The sequence below is a fragment of the Aythya marila genome (genome assembly GCF_965140915.1).
Source record: "Aythya marila genome assembly, chromosome: 7".
Taxonomy (NCBI): domain Eukaryota; kingdom Metazoa; phylum Chordata; class Aves; order Anseriformes; family Anatidae; genus Aythya; species Aythya marila.
The window spans coordinates 8,564,676-8,586,786 of record NC_139048.1 but is presented as its reverse complement, the minus strand read 5'-3'; the positions used below and the strand labels follow the sequence as shown (position 1 = coordinate 8,586,786).

At 38.6% G+C, this 22,111-nt stretch overlaps 1 protein-coding gene across 11 annotated transcripts in view; it reads right to left on the bottom strand.

Annotated features, from left to right (window-relative positions):
• Positions 1–22,111, bottom strand: part of ABLIM1 (actin binding LIM protein 1) — a 189,960-nt gene that overhangs the window by 7,547 nt on the left and 160,302 nt on the right. For 4 of the 11 annotated variants that reach the window (XM_082764171.1, XM_082764169.1, XM_082764166.1 and 1 more), the window contains exons 15-22: positions 14,608–14,712; positions 12,505–12,552; positions 10,055–10,201; positions 7,768–7,859; positions 7,549–7,636; positions 6,036–6,097; positions 5,634–5,694; positions 3,671–4,904 (exon numbers count right to left, since the gene is read on the bottom strand). In XM_082764171.1, coding sequence (XP_082620297.1) covers positions 4,867–4,904; positions 5,634–5,694; positions 6,036–6,097; positions 7,549–7,636; positions 7,768–7,859; positions 10,055–10,201; positions 12,505–12,552; positions 14,608–14,712 — 641 coding nt within the window. In that variant the 3' untranslated portion in view covers positions 3,671–4,866. Of the gene's footprint in view, positions 1–512; positions 594–3,573; positions 3,649–3,670; positions 4,905–5,633; positions 5,695–6,035; positions 6,098–7,548; positions 7,637–7,767; positions 7,863–10,054; positions 10,202–12,504; positions 12,553–14,607; positions 14,713–22,111 lie in introns of those variants that run through there. The other 7 variants (XM_082764173.1, XM_082764172.1, XM_082764174.1 and 4 more) reach the window with 4 other exon arrangements.

Genomic DNA, 22,111 nt, shown 5'->3' with positions numbered 1-22,111 from the left:
GTCTTACTAATCCACAAACTGGTTGACCACTTCTATTTGTTAGTAGAGATTAAATCCTCACATTTTTGCATATTGGCCAGTCTAACTGTCAGGACTTACTGACGAATTGGAGCAAGTCAGACTCTGGATCCTCAAGGATGGCTGGTACTGACTCTTAGCTAGGAAGTGATCCAAGCCTACACAAAGCATTGCTCCATTCTAGCGTGGGTTCTGTGACTACAAAACGCGTAACCAGTGTTGGCCTTTTTACCAATTTGTAAGTATGAAAACAATTGCTTGAGAAAGTAAGGTGGTTGTGAACTGCTCTGTCCAGGAACAAGGAGACACAGGCATTGCTGGTCAGAGATGTGGGACTCCTGTTGCATCCTCCCTGTCCAACTGCATCTTCCTTGCTTAGTGCTGAAAAATCTTTCCAGTCTAACAAGGACCCACACATCAGTGTTAGAGCTTTCAAGTGTGCAACAATAAACAACTTCAGCAGGAAAGAGCATTTAGGAACTTGCTTCTCTTACCTCCAGCCTGGTTCTGTCTACATCTTTTAGTATTTTATTTCGCCCTCTGTTGGTCACCATGAGCATTTCATATGGAAAAATCTGTTAACGTATAAAAAGGGGAAAAAGAGATGTATTTACATTCAAAAACAGAAAGAACACAACGTGTCTTATTTTCATAACCACACAAGATTTTTTTTTTTTTCTTTTTCAACGGAAATTGCAGCATTTCATTTTTAAAGATGCATGAAAGGCCAGTCGGGATAGAGCAAGAACTTGTTTAATATCAACGTCAAATTGCCTCCTACTATAGAGGCAATCTGTACTTGTCCACACCAATGATTTTTATGGTGCATCAGCTCAGCTGGCTTTCATAACACAAAATCCTCTCTAGTCAATATACTTTCTCATCTAGCAACATACAATTTTTAGAGTTTATTAAGGTAAGTATATTTGGCACTCCTTGGTCTGGCTGATGGTTACCAAAGTGTGGACAGCTCTAAGGAAACAGACAGAGAACTTTTAAAAGATGAACCACATGAGAGTGCATCTGAAAAAGCAGCACTCTGAATAAGCAAGACATTCATTAGTGGGGGCCACTGCAATCAACAAAATTCATCATGATTTTCTTTGCCTATTTGGATAGTTAAAGAATTGAACAAGTGCCCTCTGTGCTTGCTGTCTGTGCCACACATGCATGGATTAAAGGAGATGCTTTTGTAGACATACTTATCTAACACACCTTCATCTCCTTCAGAAGAGTGTGTCCAGCACATCTCCCATTACATTTCTCCTGATTTCCCTTTGCATTGCAAAGAATATCCAGAACTCACACACAGCAGTTGCTGCCCAGTAATTCCTGAATGCATGGATTATTCATTTTTTCTTTTACATGTGTAGGTTCTTTGTTTAAAGTAAAAATGTTTACTGTCAGTGGGTCTCAAATCAGTTTGACCCAATAGAAACTACATTCCTTAGAAAGGATTTCAGAAAACCATGTGCCTTAAAATCAGTTTCTGGAATCATCTCATTTCAGTTTTTCATGTACACTTCCACGTACATTTGGAATGACATTGGAGAGCTCATGTTCTGCCTGACAGAGCCTCCCTATAGCCCTTCTCATTGTGTATCGCTGTAAGGATAACAGCATTCCCAATGAGGTCCTCATCCAATCCCCACTGAAACCAGTGAAGTTCTTCCACATACTTCAGTGGGAATTGGCTTTTACTGCTATTTTTACTGCTGGTCTTGTTCGACTGATTCAGATACATGCTCCCTGAGTGAAACCACCAAAACTCTCTTAGGAGAAGCAGCTGTGCTATCATTAAACACCATTAATTCAAGTATTTTAACAGAAGAAATTCAACCAAATCAGCTCTTGTGCAGTATTAAGCAATTAAGTTCATTCCATTGTAAACAATTATCCCAATGAACTTTGCAGAAATATAATAAATAAGATGCAGGCATTGATGAACACACCACTGAGTTTATTGTAAGTAATAATAATTTAAGTAAAGTGTGCTTACATACCAATTGTAAGATATGACTCTTATGAGATTCTGACATTGTCACAAATGTACAATTAGACTATACTTTGAATTACATTGCTTATGTTTGATACTGGAAATGATTACCAGATACACCATGAAAGGAAACTAAAACATAACTCTTCTAAATGTTTAAACAGACAGAATTTAAGTCAAGGTCTAAGGTTGTAAGTACATTTTATATTTAGGAATTCACAACAAGGTATGTTTCAATCCAGGGTGTCAGGATGTACAAATTCTGTCCTTTCCAGTGAATCACTTGGTAAGATTTGGTCTTTCTAAAGTTTACTGATTTTCACTTCCCAGGAGTTTCATGCTGACTTTGAGTTGGCTTTTTTTTTTTTTTTCACCCGATCAAGCTTAAATTAGCATTGAATCATTGACATGAATACAATTGCTGTCAATTAGCTCCAGGTCTGGCATAACCTTCTCGAATGTCAACAGAAAGTGACCTATTATCTCACAAAAATTCCCACAAATTTTATCGCTAGTAATATGACAGAATTTGTTACCCAAAACAACTTTCCAAATAATTGGGTGCATCAAGAGAAGTGGTGGCTGTAAGAATTGCTATTGCACTGAAAGAGAAATTATTTGGAATAAAAAGCAGTATCTCAGAAGTTGGGGATGTCCCCAGGGTCTTATTTATATAATATATAAAAACACTCGTTAATGTACATTGCACTAGGGTCTCAGCTTATAAAGCTAAAGTTATTGCCTTGTACAATTTGTCTGGAGGTCACTTGGAAGCACAAGTAGTAATCTGGTTTGCAAAAAGAGTTCCTCACTTAACTGCATAAATGCTGATCCTTGTAACTTTGGCAAAATCATGATTTCTCAGAAGGTTCACCAGCAACAGAGAAAGTTGCAAGACTTAAAACACAGCCCTGGTTGAAGCCTCTCCATTGTTTATGTTCATTTTTGATTCAAACATCTCTAGACATAGTAGCAAAAGCACTTTAATTTATAACTTAACTCACATTCAGTTGATATTGCCTTTTTTCCCAACAAAAAATAAATTTATTATATAGGGAATTCAACACTATTCAAGGTGTCAGGCTAATGGTGCTGACAGCTAAAGATAGATCCCAAAAGACACATAGATATCTAGCTTCCAATTCCAAACTGAGATCCATGTCTTTTATTAAACCAAGGCAGCCTCAACCACATGTGAGCCACAGTATTGTGTCACTTTTCAAACTTAACAGATCTGAGACTTTGCAGTCAAGTTTGGCTACTATTTTGGCTACTGACAGCTTGACAGTGAACTAGCTTTTGAGCGCTTTCAGTAGCTTCATTTTGTCTCTGGAAAAGCCTCCTTTATCCAAAAAGGGCACTTTGGCTGCCCTCAGCCTGAGTACTAACACCTAAAACAGGCAAAGTCCAGAACAAAGGGAGAGGTTTAGCACATAAGGAGAAGGGACTGAGGTGAGGCAAAGAAAAACAAGAGGACTAAGACATTTCCCATATTTTATCTGCATTTCACAGTCAAATCTTCATTGCCCTGAAGGAAAGTGAATAACATCTGCACTTGCCTTTGGCTCCAACATGTTAGGCATAGATACTCCTCTGTCCATTCTCATTCCAGGGACATGACCATCCGGAAGGGACTGCATCAGATACAGGTATACATCAGACACGTAGGTTACACACACAGAGGGTAAAGGCACTCAAGCAGCGGTGAAAACAAAGGTGAATTTGCACTGAGACTTCCTTTAAGTCTTAATGCTGATTCTTACCACACAGGACATTGCTACAGCTACCATTTATCACTCTTCTGAGGCATCCTTCCACCCTCTCTGCCACCACATTTTCTGTCACTAAGGCTGGTGATAGCTGCCCACTAAAAACAGTCCAGCCCAGGTGGACCTGGGTCTCGGAAAGAATGGTAGGCCCTTCCCAGTCCCAATGATCAGTTAAGGCTCTTTGGAACAAATACGCAGGAGCATTAATTTAGATCCCACCCAACAGCATATATAAGCACTCTTACACTTCTGGACTGTCCTTTCTGTCATTTACTGTATCATCCAAGGTATTTTTTTTTGTCTCTACAACGGGAAATTTTGACTATGAACACAAGTGGGGAGAGGGTTCTGGTAAAAGGGTGCTATTTTGACACAGGTACTGTTCCTAATAAAATTACATTTTGAGCATAATACACAGAGAACTCTCTTCTCTTCCCATAATATTATTTTCTTTCTAATCATTGTGGTTTTGATACAGTAGTAAAAATATATATCCAAACAATTAAACCCCTTCTTAAATTGTCACTTCATATTGTGATTGTGCTGAGGAGCCAGCCAGCCAAACTTCTGGAAAAAAATCCTGCAGATAGGATTTGGGGTAAAAGGGCTGATTCCTGTAAGTACATATCTTATTAGTTCATCTGTGACAGCAGCACTGCAGAAAGCTATTGATCATCCATCTTGTCTGGAGAGTAAATTTCAGGGAAAAAATAAGGATTTCAAGGCTCTTGGTATGGAAGAAAATTGCCTCCAGAAGAGAATTTCTGTCTCTGGGGCTGATACTAGAGAGGCTGGAAATAAATCTGCCCTCAGCCATCCAAAGAGAGCTACTGCAGATAACTTGTACTTCAACAGACAATGGGTTTAACAGAACAAGTCACAGAACTGGTCAGAGCCTTCTTAACCCAGTTCTGGGGAGGTACAAGGAGGAACCTGAGGTTGTGCCTGTTTTTTATTGATAAGACTCTACATTGGTGATTATGCTTAAACATGCAGGTAAATCAAAGCTAATGTCTTAAGAACCCCTTTCCTGTAGCAGAAATTCAGACTTCAACAAGAAAGTAGATTCTTTTAATTCCGTTGTCAGTTGATTGATGAGAATCCATACTCTACCTGGAAATCTGAAAAGCAAGAGAGAAATTTCATCTGCTGTAGAGTGTGGAAGAGGAGGAATCAGTCACAATTTACCAGATAATCCTAGTGTCTTGTGATCTGCCTGATCTTTTCAAAATCCCACCTGATGCAGAAAACCTCCCTACTTTTGAAGAATGAAGAATAAAACACTCCAAACAGTGGGATCCTCAGTCAGTAAAATCAAGTCACTTTGGAAATATTGAGACACACAGAACCATAATCAGGTTCTCAGCCCCAAGCTCAAACTGTTTCAAAACATTGTCTCATAAAGTTCCATAACTTTCATAAATACTACATCTATCTTAAAGTCTCAACGAATATCATGAGTAGCAACTGGGATTAGAAGCTATTATCCTCCTTACTTCACTGCAGCACACTCTGACTGTGCAGTGGATGACAATTTTCAGAACAGAACACGGTAGCAGAACTCAGTACAAATTCCAATTAATTACAGATTACCTGCTTTCCATGTATACCAGTGCTAAAGCAGTCTCTTGGCATAAAAAGGGGCAGATCTACATAGCAGATTTAGCAAAATAAACCCAAAACTTTTAACTCTAACTCTGCAAGTACATGCTAACTGTCAAGTTTACCAGAGAAATGTATGCAGCAAATACAATGCTACCACATCTACAATGTAAAATAGCAGAAATGATCAAAGATCATAATACATTCCCTGTAATGAAGTGGCATGTAAAAAGGCCCCTGAGTCTTACCTCTAACACCACCACTCACATCCCCGTAACTGTTGTACTGACCAAAATCTGTAGACACCGGCTGTAACAGGAAAAGAGGGACATGCACATAAATTCCCAGTTCATGACCTCACCAGTGGGGTGGAGTATGGGGAGTAACAAATTGTTTAAAGCCTATTGTTCCTCAATTTTCATAAGCTTTCTTGCATTTTTAACACTGAAGTTTGTTGGGAGGGAAATTAGATTTTGACTTCAGATGTTCTACAAGAACATCTTTAAGAACACTATAAGAACGTCTTGTAAGATGTTCTTAAGATGTTTCATAAGAAAGCTTGATCAAACTGAAAATCCATTACATTTAATAGGAAAATACCATAGATTATTAAAGCCACCTTTTGCTTCTCAGAATCACCACCTCCTTACCCTGTGAAGTCCATTTTTTCCATAGCCAGGAAGAGAAGAGGTTTTGGAGGCTGAAGCATGGGCTGTCAAAGGAGGAAGAAAAAAATCATTTTACTGAAAAAAATCCCATGAAAACTCAAAACCATGAACATTTGAGAAATCCACTAGCAGAAAAAAACACAGAAGCACTGAATGTATACATAACCAGCTGAGATATACTGACTTTAAGAAGGTAACATCTCAGCCCCAAACTCATCACAACCTTCCATACATTCAGTAAGTTAGACGTAGCATTATCATGTCATGGTGCCAGGCTCAAAATCAAAGTGGTCTCCACTGAGCTGAATGTAATGCTCAAGGATTAGAGAAGAGAGTAAAATAAATTTTTAGACCTTAGATGAAATATTGACATGTATCTTTAATAATTTCTTTAGTTAATGCAGCCCTTTCAGACAAGATTCTTCATATAAGAATGATTTTTTTTTTAATGTTACTTTTATCACAGAAGGACAGGGGCATGGAACTTGAAGCATTCTTGTTGCCAGCAATAAGCAGCTTTGGGAGAAGTACCATCGACTCCACAAAAAGCAACTAATGACTGCATCGATTATCACTGTGAAGAGAGATGAACACATCTCCAATAAAGTAGTCCTCCAACCTGTGCTATCATTAATAAAAAAATCATAAGCTCTGAAGTGACCAAGTAGACTCTGGACCTGTAAACATTAAAAGTATTGAGGGAGAACTACAGACTTTCTCTCCTAAACCATAAGTAGATGCAACACACGTATACAACAGGGAGCACTAAGAAATCTTAGTTTGCTTGGCAGCAGTCATTTTGTCCCTTCTTGGCTTGAAGTCTAGTTGTTGTGCTACAACAACCTATGGATGAAGAGTGAAATAAAACCCCAATAGCTCATCTCTGGACATCTGTGGTAGCCACTAATGTATATCAAAGTGTGCAAAAAGGCCAAAAGCTGATGTTTATTTCATTTTTTTTTTCTCTGCAACACAATACACCCAATCAAATGTCAGCCACTGCTGAAATACTACCTGTGTTTAGAACATGCAGCTCCACTAGTAAATGTTGCTGACTTTCTGTCCCTGAGGAGAGACTAAAAGGTGATTGCAACCACCAATTTAAGTAAAATGTGTTATTGTAATTTAATACATGTAAGCCAGTTATCAGCATGTGTGTGAGGTAACAGTTACTGAAGCTCATTCCTTAACTATTTTAGGAAATTTCTCTCCCCAGAATAGCCTCAGAATTCTCAGGCTTGCATTTCTTCTAGTTTTAAAAAAAATAATAGTCAAAAGAACACAACAACAACAAAAAACACGAACAATCCCCCCACCCCCCACCCAACTGCCTTCAACAAAACTAGCTAATGTATTAGCCCACTCTTTTCATGGGAGAACACCACATATCAAGCAGTCTTCCAGTGGTCTCTCTTCTGGGAAACCACTGAATATGTGCCTTTGGGGTGTTCATTATTCACTGTTCATTGGTAGCTTCAATGCCTATGTGAATTACCTGGAGAATCGTAACGACTGGCAGAAAGGGATGACCTCTCCTTTTCCATCTCTTCTTTCAGTATCAATTGTCCAAGACCAGAGTTAAGCTAAAAATGGCAATTAAAAAAATAAATGAATGAAATAAAGCTAGTTGAGGTACAAAAAATTGCTTATGGAAAGAAAAGGAGCATTTTTTGTATGGTGTTCAGAAACAGTATGAAGACAAGGTTATAATAACCTTCATGAGCTGCTCCTCTTGCAGTTGCCGGCGTCTCTGTAGCTCCTCATCATCTTCCTCTCTTCCACTTGACCTGCGTCTCATGTCAGCTCCTGCTTCCATAAAACCACAGTACAGAGAGCTTTGTGTATCCATTCTACTGCAGCTTGAAATTTCAGTGCTAGTTCAATGTATTCATCATTTTGATTTACTGAATAAACAAAGCAATGTTTTCTTGCAGACTCAAGTTATTCAAAATTTGCCCTTCATAAAACTCACTCAGATAGCCTGTCCTATGGCTAACAGTTTCTCATAAAATTAACAAGAAGTTAAACTACATATGGGCTCCCAGCCAAGCAACGGTCCTGAATAAAAAACTGAAGAATTAAAGTAATAAGGAAAGGAGCTCAGATTTCTAGTTCTGGAAACATGGGGTTTAGTGTACCTGCAAGTGTACCAGCAGTTAAAAAAGTCTGATTTACATTTATACTTATCTAGACTCAGAAAAGTGAATTTCACATAACATTTCAAGTGGAAAATTAAATTTCATAAATCTCCTGAATAAACTCTCATAGTTGGAATGACTATAACATAATTTCTAGTATAAAATAAAGTAAATTAATTAATCCTTTGGATAAAGCTAAAACGAATTTAGACCGCTTCTACACAGGTTTTCTGCATTTTAGTTTCTTGATTTTTATTGGTTAATCTTTATCGTCTTGAATAGTCATAAAAAATGGTCTAATTTCCAGTTTGGATGCTAGGACACTAAAATGAATACACAGAGTACAACACTTCTGTATCCATTTAGCCAACTGTATTTTATTCTGCACAGACTATTTCCTCATACAGCTATTCACCAATACAGACTCAGTGTTTTATTTGAACGAAGACTCCATTTTGCTACTAAAGTCTCTGAAGGTTTACATCAATTGAATGTTTCGTACAGCACTACTAAATTGATGCTAACATGGAGACAAAAAGTTATCAAAAAATTATATCTTTGTATTCAATTTATTTATTATTTTGTTTGGTGTCTCAGACTTTTGCAAGACTTCAGTACAATAGCTGCATGACTTATTTTTTGACTGCTGAGCTCAGTCTAGCTCTGTAACTAAAATACCACACTCAGAAAATCAGGTAACAAGCCTAAAAAACTAGGGCTTGTGAGTTTGTTTTTCAGTGCTTAATGTCTTTTTATTTCTGAATAAAATACATCCATGAGCACATTTTTATCTGTATAAACAGTCATGTTTAGTTTCTCGGATGTAACAAAGTCACTTGAGAGTCAATGTACGAAGCAGTTTTACTGGAAAAACTGTAATTAAAGTTATCATCCACAGCCAGGAGAGTGAGCCGAGAGCCAAAATTTCCAACAAAGCCTCTCCCTCTGACACACAGCATAATAATGCTGTAGTTATGACAAGCACCATCAGGAGAGGTTCAATGTAGATGTTAGCACTGTGACTGTAATGCTGTAAAGTTACAATCCTATATAAAGGACATTTTCAAACAATTGCCACTGCATATGCAGCCCCTTTGACTGGTAATCAAGCTCTCCCACATTATGTCACCTCTCACAGCAGTTCTATGAAAATCCCGTTGTGAGAATAACCGTACCTTCCTTCTCAGAAAGGAGGTTATGAGATAGGCAAGACCTTCACTGTTTCTGACTTGACTTCATAAATCAGCCAGGCTAGATAACTTTTGTACTGTGTTACATGAGGGTCAACAAAATCAAATGAAAAAAATACATTAAAAAAAAGTTTAAAAATGATCATGTGCATGATTTAAAGAAAAGTGAATAAGGTGCCTGCAACGTGACAACAAAGAAGAAAAATACACAGTCTATAGAAACAGTAAATCTGAAAAAAATAGGACTGTTTTAGTCTATTAATTGCTCCACTGCGGTGCTTGCACGGAAACAGTCATGTGGTTGGAAGCAATGACACTTTGTGTGGAATATTTGCCATTAGCTTAGGGCAAAAGCTTAAATAGACAATAACTGAAAGAAGTCAGGCTTGTGTGATACATCATACTGTTATTATGTTACTGTATGGGAATTCACATCAGTTGTCTACAGTTAGTATCTGTGTGATCAGTTCAAATGTCCTTTTGCAAGGACACTCCTCCTTACTCACTCCTATTCAACAGCTATAAATACCCAGACATCTGGAGGTCTCACCAGAAGAACTCCAGTTTGTGGAGAACACCTGGATTGGAAACAACCCTCCCTACCTGTTTTTGCACCTACTTTACTTATCAGTACCTCTTAGTCTACATCACTTACATCATTTCTTTAGCATACCTATGGCTGCAAGGGATGGAGGACCTGGCCAGTGGTCCGTCTCAATCTTTGGTATCTCGTTGGGTGCTGGTGCGTGAGCTGCTGGGAACTTGGAGGACTTGATGATATCCTCGGAGGACTTGCTCTGTGCTGCCAAAGCAGCTGCATCTAGATGGCAATCAGGGAACTTAGCTATGTAGTTATCTTTATCAATATAAATCTCTTCCATATTTAGGCAAAATTTTATACTTTACAAGAAGGCCATTTTCAAAACTATGCATTTTCATGTTTTGCCTTTCTAATTGTAACTGGAAGCAACATAATGATTTCCTCTTGCCAACAGATTGGAATCAAGTCTTCTCATCCCGCATCCCTACCCCCAAATAACCCCAAGTCAGCTTGGGATTTCAATAGGGTTTCAGAGCGTTAGAATGATAGGCAAGAGTGAGAAAATTTAAGCCAACAGTATTTGCCAATATCTCCTAAGGACAGCTGATTAATAATGAAGATGAAACCAGATTTATGCACTGGTTTGTCTTCCCTCTAGGGTAAGAAAACAAGTAGTTGAGAAAGACAGCATTATTTTAATTGTACTGATGCTAATTATTTCCTATGTTTCTGTGACAAGCTGCAAAACAAACATAAAAAAAATCTGAAACAAATATGTTTATTTAACCACTGTATCCTTTCTGCTGCATGTACTTGCTTATTAGCATGCAGTAGCAGTAAAAAAGAGATGCAAATTTATTTATTAACTACTAAACTCCATTTAGATCAACTTGGCAGGGAAAGGCACTTGCAAAGAAATGAACCTCACCATTAACATATCTTAGCAGTGGCACATGCATTTAAGATTCCGGCCTAAGCCAAAGTCACTTAAAAGCATGTGAGGATGTGCATTATGGATTTCACTTCTTGATGTTAAATGTATATATACATATATATATATATACACACATATATATACATATATATATATATATATAAAATCAATAGGATTTAGTTTGCATTTAAAACATTCTTAACTACCTCTTATCCATGAACTGTTAGTCCAAATCACCTTTCTCTTATATGAAGCTAATATATCAGAAGAAATAATTCTGGATTTTTTCCCCCCTTTTTCTTTTTAAAGGGAAAGATATCTGTTATAAAAATGAAGCACGTTGTTACTCACCCAACCCACTCAGAGTAGTTTAGGAAAATCAGTATTAGATATCATTGGGAATTCTTAAAATTTTATGATTGGGAAACTAAGCATAATTACAGGTATGGAGAAATCTGGTCAGAGTTTACAAAAGCATGACTTCAAACAGTACTTACGTATTAGAATTGGTGATGTCAGTGGTTAAACATTCACATGTTAATGGAAGATGAGGAGATACATTAAAACCATAAAAATAAACAAAAGTAATGTTAAGACTTCTAAAATGAGCACATGATTTGAAAACTTAAAAAAGAAAGAGGAAAGAAACCTGATGTAAAACTTCAGCAGTTTACAATGCTCATTCCTGGCTACAGAATGGATTTCCTGGGCTTTCTTAATCATCTCAGCTCAACAGCTCTCAGCCAACTGTTCATCTGAACCCTGTAGTACTGCTGATTTGCTACTTAAATAAGTTTCATTGGGCAAAGGGTCTGCAAAGGGATGCAGAGTCTTTAAAAAGTAGAGTCATCTGTCTTTCACCACATCACATAGAAATCTCCTATTTAAAGTTTTCTGTTCACTGCAGAAGGGAATAGAAAACACATTCAAGGTCTCTCACTCTGCAATGTTACCGAACAGCAAGGCAGTTGGCTTCTGCCATCACTGTTATTGCAGACTTGCTAAAAAAACATCTACTCTGAAAAGATAAGAGTACTAATGCTGTTGTCCAATTCAAAATCCAAACACTGGAACAGCAAATACACTGCACTACCAGAGCTGTTTCCTAGGGCTTGAGAATCAAATGAGTACTGTCAATGACAAGTTGCCTATATTATTTTCAGTATTTAAAGATTCCTGTTTGAAGCCACAGTACATTTGGAGTTCCAGTCTGATAGTAACATCCCCATCACTGCTGTTGAAATAAATTGTACTTTGTCTGTTTAAAATAAACATAATCCATGAAGTTCCTGTCAGAAAACAGACTGTTGTTAATACATTTTTCCACCACCAAAACCTGTATTCTGAAAATATGAAATTAAAGAAGTAAAATACAGAAAGCCATCGCAACATTATAAAGACAGCAAAATCCCAGTTAATGGCAATTTTGCCATTAATATCAATGTAGCCAAGATTTAAGCCATATGATCCAAATGAAACAACATGCGTTAAAACATAATCACTCAGCAGGACATGCAATAAAAGCTGTTTCAGGCTTGGACTACTGATTTTTTTATGCTTGCAGCATAAACACTGAATACTTCTCACTATCCTGCATGCATTTCAATTGACAATTGAGATCTGAAACAAAAAGAGAAAGATCATTTACCATGTTGTTTGTAGATTGGAGGTTTTCTGTAAATGTTGACACCTTGATCTGTGAAATTGAGAAAGAGAAAAATGTTGATACGAGAACTACTTCAGTTATAGTTGAAGTTAACCCCAACACTAAAACAGCAGACAGACCAAATCAAGGATGTAGCACAAGAAAAAGCCAGTATTACACAGAATCAGATTATTTGAAGAAAAGAAAACATAAGAACAAGTGACAAGTCAAAGACATGTGGTATGAAGTCCTTTGGAGCTGATTCTGTAACATGTGGATGCATCCAAATCATGACCAATTTACTTCAAATATTCAGAAGATTATCAGTGTCACAGACATTAGGAAATGCAAACAAGCAAGAGAGTTCCATGGTGAAGATACAAGCTATTTGGGGAAACTACCCCAAATAACTTCTTGTGGAAAATTGTGCTTCTGTCATAACAGCTCAATTTTCTTTCCAGCTGACTGGCTGGATTGAGAAGAGGATAATGCAGCAAGCCTACAATTCACTTTAAAACCCAGAGAACAAAATAGCTGCCTTACACACTCTTTTGAACAGTCAACAGCTAGATTTCACTGAGTCAGTGCTAAGGGATACACTGCTAATCCTCAAACCACAAGGATAGACTTTTTAAAATATATATTTATTTTTTATTTAAGGACCACCACATTGCACATTGCAATGTAAATCAGGAAAAAGCACTTCCTGGAACCCTAATGGAGTAAATCTACTGCATGTCTAAAGATAAAATATTGTTGCAAACAGTGATCCAAGACAGAAACTACATTGTTCTAAAGTACCCACCCACCTCAAACCAACACTTCATGTATTACAAATACAAGATCCCATTAAAGTGCTACAAATACACAGATCCCATTAAAGTGTTACAGGAGACAACCTCTGGCATTAAGGAAAACCAAGTAGAAATCTACCAAAATTAAGGTAAAACTTACTCTACGGAACCCTTCCTTGGCTAAGTAGGCCAATTCCTTGCACACAAAGACACTGCAGTATTTCATTCGTGTTCATGATCTGTTAGGGCTACTTGAACAGCAAATGGGTATAGCTATTAAAGGGCAGTCACGCAGTACTTTTGTGCAAGCCTGAGCTAGAAAGTCGTAAGGGGGCTGTGAAAACAGCTCCTGGGGGGCTGCTCTGTGCCAGGTGAGCAGGACAGCTCTCCCACCACACTGGGGACTGTTTACTTGGCTGGGTAAGTCATGCAAAGGCACTTTAACTTGCACAAGTAAAAGCAGCCAGGTTAGGTTAGGCAGTAAAAACAGCCCACCTGGGCCATGCCAGGTCATACTGTCTGAAAGGAAGCTCACATCAGTGGTTCATCTGCCTGGTCTGAGGCCAGGAGTCCCAGCAGTAACCTCTGCAGTGCAAAGGGACACTAGATGGAAGGGGACCTGAAGAATAACTGGATATAAGGCTGTCAGCTAGCACTGATGCAGTCAGACAGCGTGTGTCCACAATCCTAGGGACACACATCCTTTCCTATCAAACTGCAAGACAGGTGATCTCAGAGGCTGCAGCTCACATCTAAACAGATATTGCCCTTTATGGAGAGTGCATCCTGATGCACATGTCCTTGCAGATCTGCAGGGCTCTGTGAGGACACCATGCCACTGCACAAAATAAGTGAAATATCATCATTTGGCTAAAATAAAATAATAATAAAAAAAGGAACAATAAACTGGTTCAAGACTGAACCAAGTCCCAACCATGACTATACATATAATGGCTCACTGGTCACTGGGAACCGCAACCAACTCCTCCAAACTTAGCAGAATGATGCTGGTGCAACTGAAAGATCAAGCACTACATAGCTTACATCCAGCTCACGGGCCACTAACAGACCCTGAAAAACACGGTATTCTAACAGTGAAACACCTGACCAACAGAAGAGAGAAAAAAACACCAGAAACCCCCCGTTTCTGAAGGCACTGCTCCTCCCAGGAAGCCGAGGAGCAGGCAGTCCCAAACCCTGCGTGTGCACACCATGGCAAACAGTGTGAAACAATGGAGACAAGACAGGAGTTACAAAGGCTACATTCTACACTGTGACAGGACACCGAGACACATACAGTGCCAGCTCCTACCTGGAACATGGAAATGTTTAGGGGCCTGAGCGTAAGTTGGAGTGAGAGGGCGGCTGTCTGGCCGATAGGGGACAGGGGAGTTCCGACCGCTGGACGGCTCATTGCCTCCAATGAAAGAATGGAGAAAACAAAATGAGAAGAGGGAGAGCAACAAACAAAATAAGATAAAATAAATTAAAAAAAGCAAGCCCAATCAAACCCAAACAAAATTGGTGGAATCAAAACCTCCAGGGAGAAATGTTTGAACCAAAAATATAAACACAAACAATAACAAGGTCTGGTAGCCCTGGTGACTTTTTTTTTCCTCATTTTCCTGCAGAAACAAAGATTTGTGTTGAGGCTGGAGTTGAGGTTTTAGCAGCTCACACTCATTCTGACGGCATGCAGGCAGGAGCTGTGTGCTGGCAGCTGGTGATTAGATGGGCGATGTGGAGAAGAAGAATGGAAGGTTACTTGGCAATGGTTTAACATGGCTATTGACATTTGGAGTTAAAAGTTGCAGGCACAGAGCACAGTAATTGATACGCAAACCCAAAATGAAACCAACTCCCAAGCAGGGAGAAGCAGATGCTGGCAGTTACTACAGTTCCCTAAACCAGAAGCGCAGAGAAGCTAGAGATGGAAAATAGCCGTTAGGTCACTTGGCCAATATCAAAATGCATACCTGTTCCTTACACACTCTTTCATTGGTTTATTCTTCCAATAGGAAGTTTTTGATATGGCAAAATAATTTGTAGAGCAATGCAGCCCACCTGATGGCTGAGCCCTCATCACTGGTGCCACCCCAGGTCTCTGTCAATGCCATGTCTGGCTCCAGTGACAATACTTCATGACTGCTGATTTAGCAAACCTGAATCTATTGTCTAAAAACTTAAGTTCCATTTGTATGGTTATTCTTACTAGGACTATATCTTTGCCTCCTAACAACCCATCAGCCCTGAAAACTCCCCCAGTCAGCGTGAGGGCTGCTGCAGAAATAAAGTTTGGTTCCTAAACCCCAAGACTTAACAGGCAGATTTCCCAACACACAGCTGTGTGTATTCCATAAAAGAACATTGCTGCCTTTTGCTTTGTGCCTTTCTTCACAGTAATGCAAACTCATACAAGCAAAAACTGTCCACCTGAGTGCTCAGTTTATATGGGTGTGTAAAAGGTAGGGGAGCATCAAACCTCTTAAAATTTTCAGGTATGCACCAGGGATTAAAAAAAACTAGCAAAGTTGATTAATAAAGCAAGAAAAACAAAACAAAACAAAACACCACCACAGAAATAAACTAGTAGACAAGTACAAGGAAGCTATAAAACATCAAAAAAAAAATAAATAAAAAATAAAAATGCAGGCCTTCTTTCAGCTGCAGGTTTCCTATGCTCCATTAGACTACCCAAAACCTCAGACCAAGCACTCTTCTTATTTATACATTGGGGGTGGGAAGTTTTCTTTTACACCATTCCTCTTTAATTTGAGTAGTCATCTACCAATCTAAAAGGCACCAGAAATGAAAAAAAAAAACCACTCTTAACACAGTTAGAGTTGTGTCTCTGTGAGACACAGTTGGGTCTCACCTAGACCCAACAAAGTATGCTCACATACTTAAGGAATGCTGGCTAATCTCCTAGCTGGTACACAGATAACTTTTTTAGAGAAAACTGGTGATGTTGTGTCATGCACATAGTACAAGGCACACAGTTAGCATGGTATCCTCCTGCACATGTTGCTTTGCAGATGTCTCTGTTGCCTGGTATTTCCCGGGGTTCCTGCACGGTCCATCTCTTTCTAATGACTGCTACTAGTACTGATATATGACTCTCCTTTACAGTTTCTAGGATTGCAGTCTCATTAACTCCAACCCCTGCAGGAGGGAATGGTACATCTATTTAGACTCTCATTAGATCATCCCTGGTGAGCCCACTTTCATAACAAGGCTTAAATGCTTCAGATGCAGCTATAAAATCACCCACCATTTATGAAAGCAGAATTTTGTGTTAAAGTTCATGCTTAGGAACCTGCGTTTGCAGAGAACCAAGAACATAATTATTTTTATTTGCTTGTCATTCTTAAAAATCACTACAGGTTAATAAATACAACATTCTCTGATGCCTTCTCAGAAATTAAAATTAAAACCATCAAAAACTGAAATGTTTTGTTTCTAAAAGACCCAATCTTTTTCTATTTTTTTTTCTTATACTGCAACAAATCTGCAAAAACAATGTGGAATTGTTATAAGACTTCATCCATATACCCATTTTTCAGTAAATAGAAATAAATTATTTTCAACTTTGCCCAGAAGAACTGTATAGGCTTCTGTCCTGAGCAGCTTTAAGGTACCATCTACAGTGGGTCTTAGGAACAGAAAACCTTAGGAACTTCATGTTAGAGTTGCTTGGAAAATTTTAATGTTTTGGTAGGAAAATGGCACTGTTGGAGTCTAAAATGATTTCTAGAATAACACAGGCTTGGTAGGCATTTGCTGAACACTAGATAGTGCCTGAGGGACTAGGAAAGGCTAGCAGTTCTGGGTCCCTGACCCTAGCACTGATCTTAACACATATAGGAGATCAGAGAAAATGCATAAAAGGGTTTTGAAGTGAGCACAAATGACTAGCCATGCTTTGGTCAGTTTTTCAGTATAACGACACTTTTCTTATGACTTCAAGCATATGAAGTGTCCTGCTGGGTTTGGTGCTGAGGGAAAAAAACAGTTCCAAATTCAAAGAAAATTAGTGTTCAAGTGAAAATGATGCACCACAGAAACATGCTTATAATGAAATGGAAACACAAACAAACAAACAAAAAAACTCAGCAGCACTCCATGAAATCTTTTAGAGGCTAACTGTACTGAAATTTCCAAGAACAGAGTCCTCAGACAGAGCACCCTAGGCTATTAAGAAATCTTAACTAACTTCAACTACCTAAAATGTAAAATGGCTCAGGGGGTGCTTCTTGAAAGGAAATGGAGAATCAATGCTCTGGACAATACTGCTTCAGAAAATGAGTTTTCTTTAGTGACAGACTACGTAAATTGGAAGAAGCCTGTGTATCTTCAGTATCGATGTCTTTAGAGTGGGCATATGCAGACAGGAGAGCAGAGCTAACCTGCCTGTACTTACCTCCCAGTGCCTCGAGGCCAGCCTGCTAGCAGCTTTACGTAAAAGTAGGGGCTGAGCCCACTGCACTGGGGTTCCTTGCTGTGCCTACACCCAAAAGCCTGTCATCATATCTCAGAATAAGCTGTAACTGGTTTTGACTCCACAAAGCAATGAGAGCACTCCAGTTTGCCAGTCCTGTGGGAAAATCTAATTCCTGCTCCCCTGGCATGAAGCTTAATGTGTGTGTGTGTGTAGATGGGGGATGTTAAAAAAAAAAAAAAAGAGTAATTTTAACAGATATCAGTCACTTGAGCACAGCAGTCACTGGGCCCACCGTGTGATTCACAAGCTAAATTCACAGAATCAGACTAAAAAAAATCAGTATGCAACCAACACTGAGCTTTCTGTCAACCTGCAGTTTAGTTGCTTTACTTCCGAACAGACAAAAAACCACCTCAACAGAACCTAAGCCCTAAGTCCTTTTCATGTTTCGTCCAGCTGCCATTCATCAGCTTATCCAAATGTGTAGTCCATGTTTCCCAAACAAGTCTGAAAGTTGTGAAGCAGCCAAATCATAACTGTTTTCCAGAGCAGAACTTTCAGCTACATCCTCAAAACCCTGGAAATTTATCACATGCACAGAGTATTTGATTTCAGAGACCCGTCTTGGGGCAGGAAAGGAGGAACCTGTGAAAAACAAGGCCCAGATTCACTATGGAGGTCTGTAGATTCATTATGGGAAGGTCTGGGAGTAGAGGAAACCTCCCCCCTTAACTTGGTGCTCTTTTCAGACAGAAATCTTATGGGGGCTTTGCAATCTTCTTGAATGCCTCTGAAAAATTCTAGGCATGTAAGATGAAATCCTGGGTCTCAATGAAAGTTTTGTCTCTGATTTCAGTAGGGTCAGGGTTTCTTTCATTCATGGACTTGTTTTGATTCTTTCATAGCGAAGACAGTACTTTATTGAGACAAGCCCAAATTCAATGGAGAGACCAAATGAGTTTAAATGAAGTCTGAGTTGATGAATATTATACCCTCTTTCAGCCTGTTCAACATGTAAATTACATCAACAAACTCTAACTAAGATCTCCTTAGGCATATTTAGCCCCCTCAATTCTTAAAGGCCTTAAAATCTGGCCTTGTCTCCAAGGCATGAGTATTACACTGATTTAAACATAATGCTGTATGTAAACACGCAAAGCGGTGTAAATGTCAACTTTTTTGGCTTAATGATACAAAATAGCACAGGTGTATGTGTCAACTGTCAACTTCATTATCATTATGCTGTTTGGAAATTACGCCCCTTTACTATAGTAGTTTTGGCTTGACCCATATTCTCTGACTCCTAAAAAAAATCAACACAAAACAAAACACTACAGCTTTATGAAATATTTCCAGCAAATTTACACCAATTCTACCTTCCTGCTCAAAGTACAAGTGGCTTCGAAAAAGGCCAAGTACAAAGATGTATGATACCTATTTGTTAAATCATTGTAAACATATCTATCACATCTAATTAACTCCAAACAGTGCTCCAGTTCTCATCTCAGATGTATTCACAGGGGTGACTCCCTAGTATAAAAAGAGGTGTTACTCTCAAGGGTAAAATAAGGCAGTTCTTTAAACTCTGAAAACTGACGGTTATGATATCCAAGGCAAACCACCACAGACAAGATTATTAGGGAGTTGCATTAGGTGCAGCCAGTACCAGACCAATCTCTCTTTTCTGCTAGAGGCTATGTGGACACTTCGTATACAAGGAGAACAAACGCAGAACCATGTGGGAAACCCAGCTGAACCCACCAGTGGGTAATGATAGCTGTATTAGAACATGGAGTAGTGAAGAGGACACATAATACAGTGCAACTGGACTTTACTCAACACTACCTGAATGATTAAAAAAATTACCACACCAAATCCCCTAATTAAATTCAGAGCAAGCTATACTGTCTCCTATGAAAACATGTTCTCCTACATGTTGTGACAGGCACAGGGCTTATTTAACAAAAACATTCTCTCTTCCTATAATCTTGTATGCATATAGTACATACACACATATATACACCATGTGGGTTTTCTGAGTGCATCTGGTTACAATCTATCTTCCATCATAATCTGTTCAAAGGACAGGCCAGAGCTTGCTGTGACTTCAGGAACATGACAAACATTTGTTCATCTAAAGTTTGGGTTTTGTCAGTGCTCCACTGATCACTTAACATACTGGAAAAATTATGAAGGTCTTCAGGCCTGTTGACTTTTTGTACCTCTCAATGTTTTGTAGCAATGAGAAGACAAAGATATTCCAATACCTACTTATCTTCAACTTAAACAAATGAGAGAAATCATGATTTTTGCCTAATTTCAGTGTACCGTAGGACCTTACTGTATCTTTGTATCTATGCTATATAGGAGAAAGTACTGTTACCACACATTTCTATTACACAGGTAAATATCACTATCAAATTGTTCCATCTGATAGTACTAATAAATTAACAGCATTAACTTTTTCACTATGAGATTTGCAATAATTTGATGATCCTTCTCTGAAACTTCTGCCACTTTTCTTATGTCACTCATCCTGCTGTGAATCTACCAGTTCCCTGTAGGTCTTGTAACATCTCTACATAGCTCTTCTAGCTGGAGCATCTCCTTCTTCTGTCCTATCCAACCTAACATCCACCAGAACAGCCAAGTTCTCTTCATGGTTACTCCTTTTTCCAGCAGGTATGGATGGACGTCATTCAGAAGCACGGCTTACAGTTGGCTGCACTGCTCACTGAAAAAGCTGTTGCTCGTGTTCTTTATTGGCTGCTATTCTCACAGTCTGCATGTCATCAGGAAGCTCTGCCTGCAATTTTACTACATGCTTTATTTCAGATCACTAATAAAAACATCCCAAGTTACTTTATCTATGTATGTTTTTATAGAAGTCTGAGTTTGGCTCAATGCTCTGGTGGAGCTCAGCTTGCAGTGGTGAACTGAAGCCCAAGAGCGTACTTTTTGCTTTACTGAGTGGCCCCTTTCCTCCACAGAGAAGAAAAACAAAAGGAAATGAAAACCATGGGGCCATTCCCACCACACTAACCTGTGCACCAAACTGAAGTGCTCTAGGTCACCTTAAGAAGGTGCTTTTTTTCCTCAACCGGCAATTAAGAGATTACTCTTCCAATTGAGCCATGTGAATTACAAACTGTGAGCACCTGCTGCTTGCCCCCTCTCAAATGCACCACATCCTCAGATGGTGCACATGTCACAGTGATATGAACCACAGCTTTGGGAGCCTTGCTTAGTTACCACATGTGAACCCTGTACAGGCCTAAGACCTTTGCGTAAAATTTTCAGAAAATGGTAGATTCTTACAATGTTCTATGTACATCTACTTTGTAAGAACCATACTCACCCCCTTGTCTATAGCACTTACAATTCCAATTAGCCTTTTGCACCAATAGCTGAGATACAGGGCTAATCTACACATGAATATCTTTGAAACATGAAAACAACAGGCATGGTTTTTCAATAGTTCTTCTGATTTATCTACTGAAGAAGCTATTTTCTCAACAGAAAAAGAATGAAAATGCCAGTTGAAAGAGTGTAGGTAGTAACTTGGGTTAACAGCAAAAAAAAAAAAAATGTTGAAATTGCAAGGGTTATGGATTAACTGCATGCTGAAATAAGCTGTGTATCTATTTTTAAGGGTCCCAATCTTTTAAGTTTGAAGTGAGGTGTGGTTTTTTGTTTTTGTAGTGACATATTAGGAAAGTTGAAGTGCATATTAACAAAAATCACCTAAGGACAAGCTAAACTAAAATTAGTAATGGTGATCTGAATGTTTCAGGAGAGATAACATTGAGATCTATTAGCATTTATTGAAAGCGCATGGCAACAACTGCCTTACAACTGTTTTTAACTCCAATTTCTGATTATCTGTGTTAATCAGTGGTGCCAGAATAGAGTCTGTGCTCAACATATGTAATTGCCTCTTCTTGAGCTTTTGTAGGTGATATAAGCTATGACTGTCTCCCCCAACATAAAGAAACAGCACAGCCAGAGAATGCTCAAATAGAAATAAAAGTAAAACCACATCCAGAGAAAGCAAGAAACTAAAAGCTTGTTGAGCTGAATGAGCTCCTTGAAGGGACACACAGAAAAAACTCTGCCCTCAAATCAAATAAAAAAAAAATTACAGGTTAAAAAATGAGAAATGACCAAATCCTCAGTTAGCGTAAATCCTTGCAACTCTACTGACTTCAGCAGAGTTTGCTGATTCTCACTAGTTGAGGAGAGGCCTAGGGATTTTATTTTGTTGGGCACTAGTTATTGCCAATACGATTAATAATGATTTATTTCCTTATTGACACTGATCTTGATATAACTTGTGGTGTGGTTTTTTTTTTTTTTTCCCTCATATTTTTTGGGT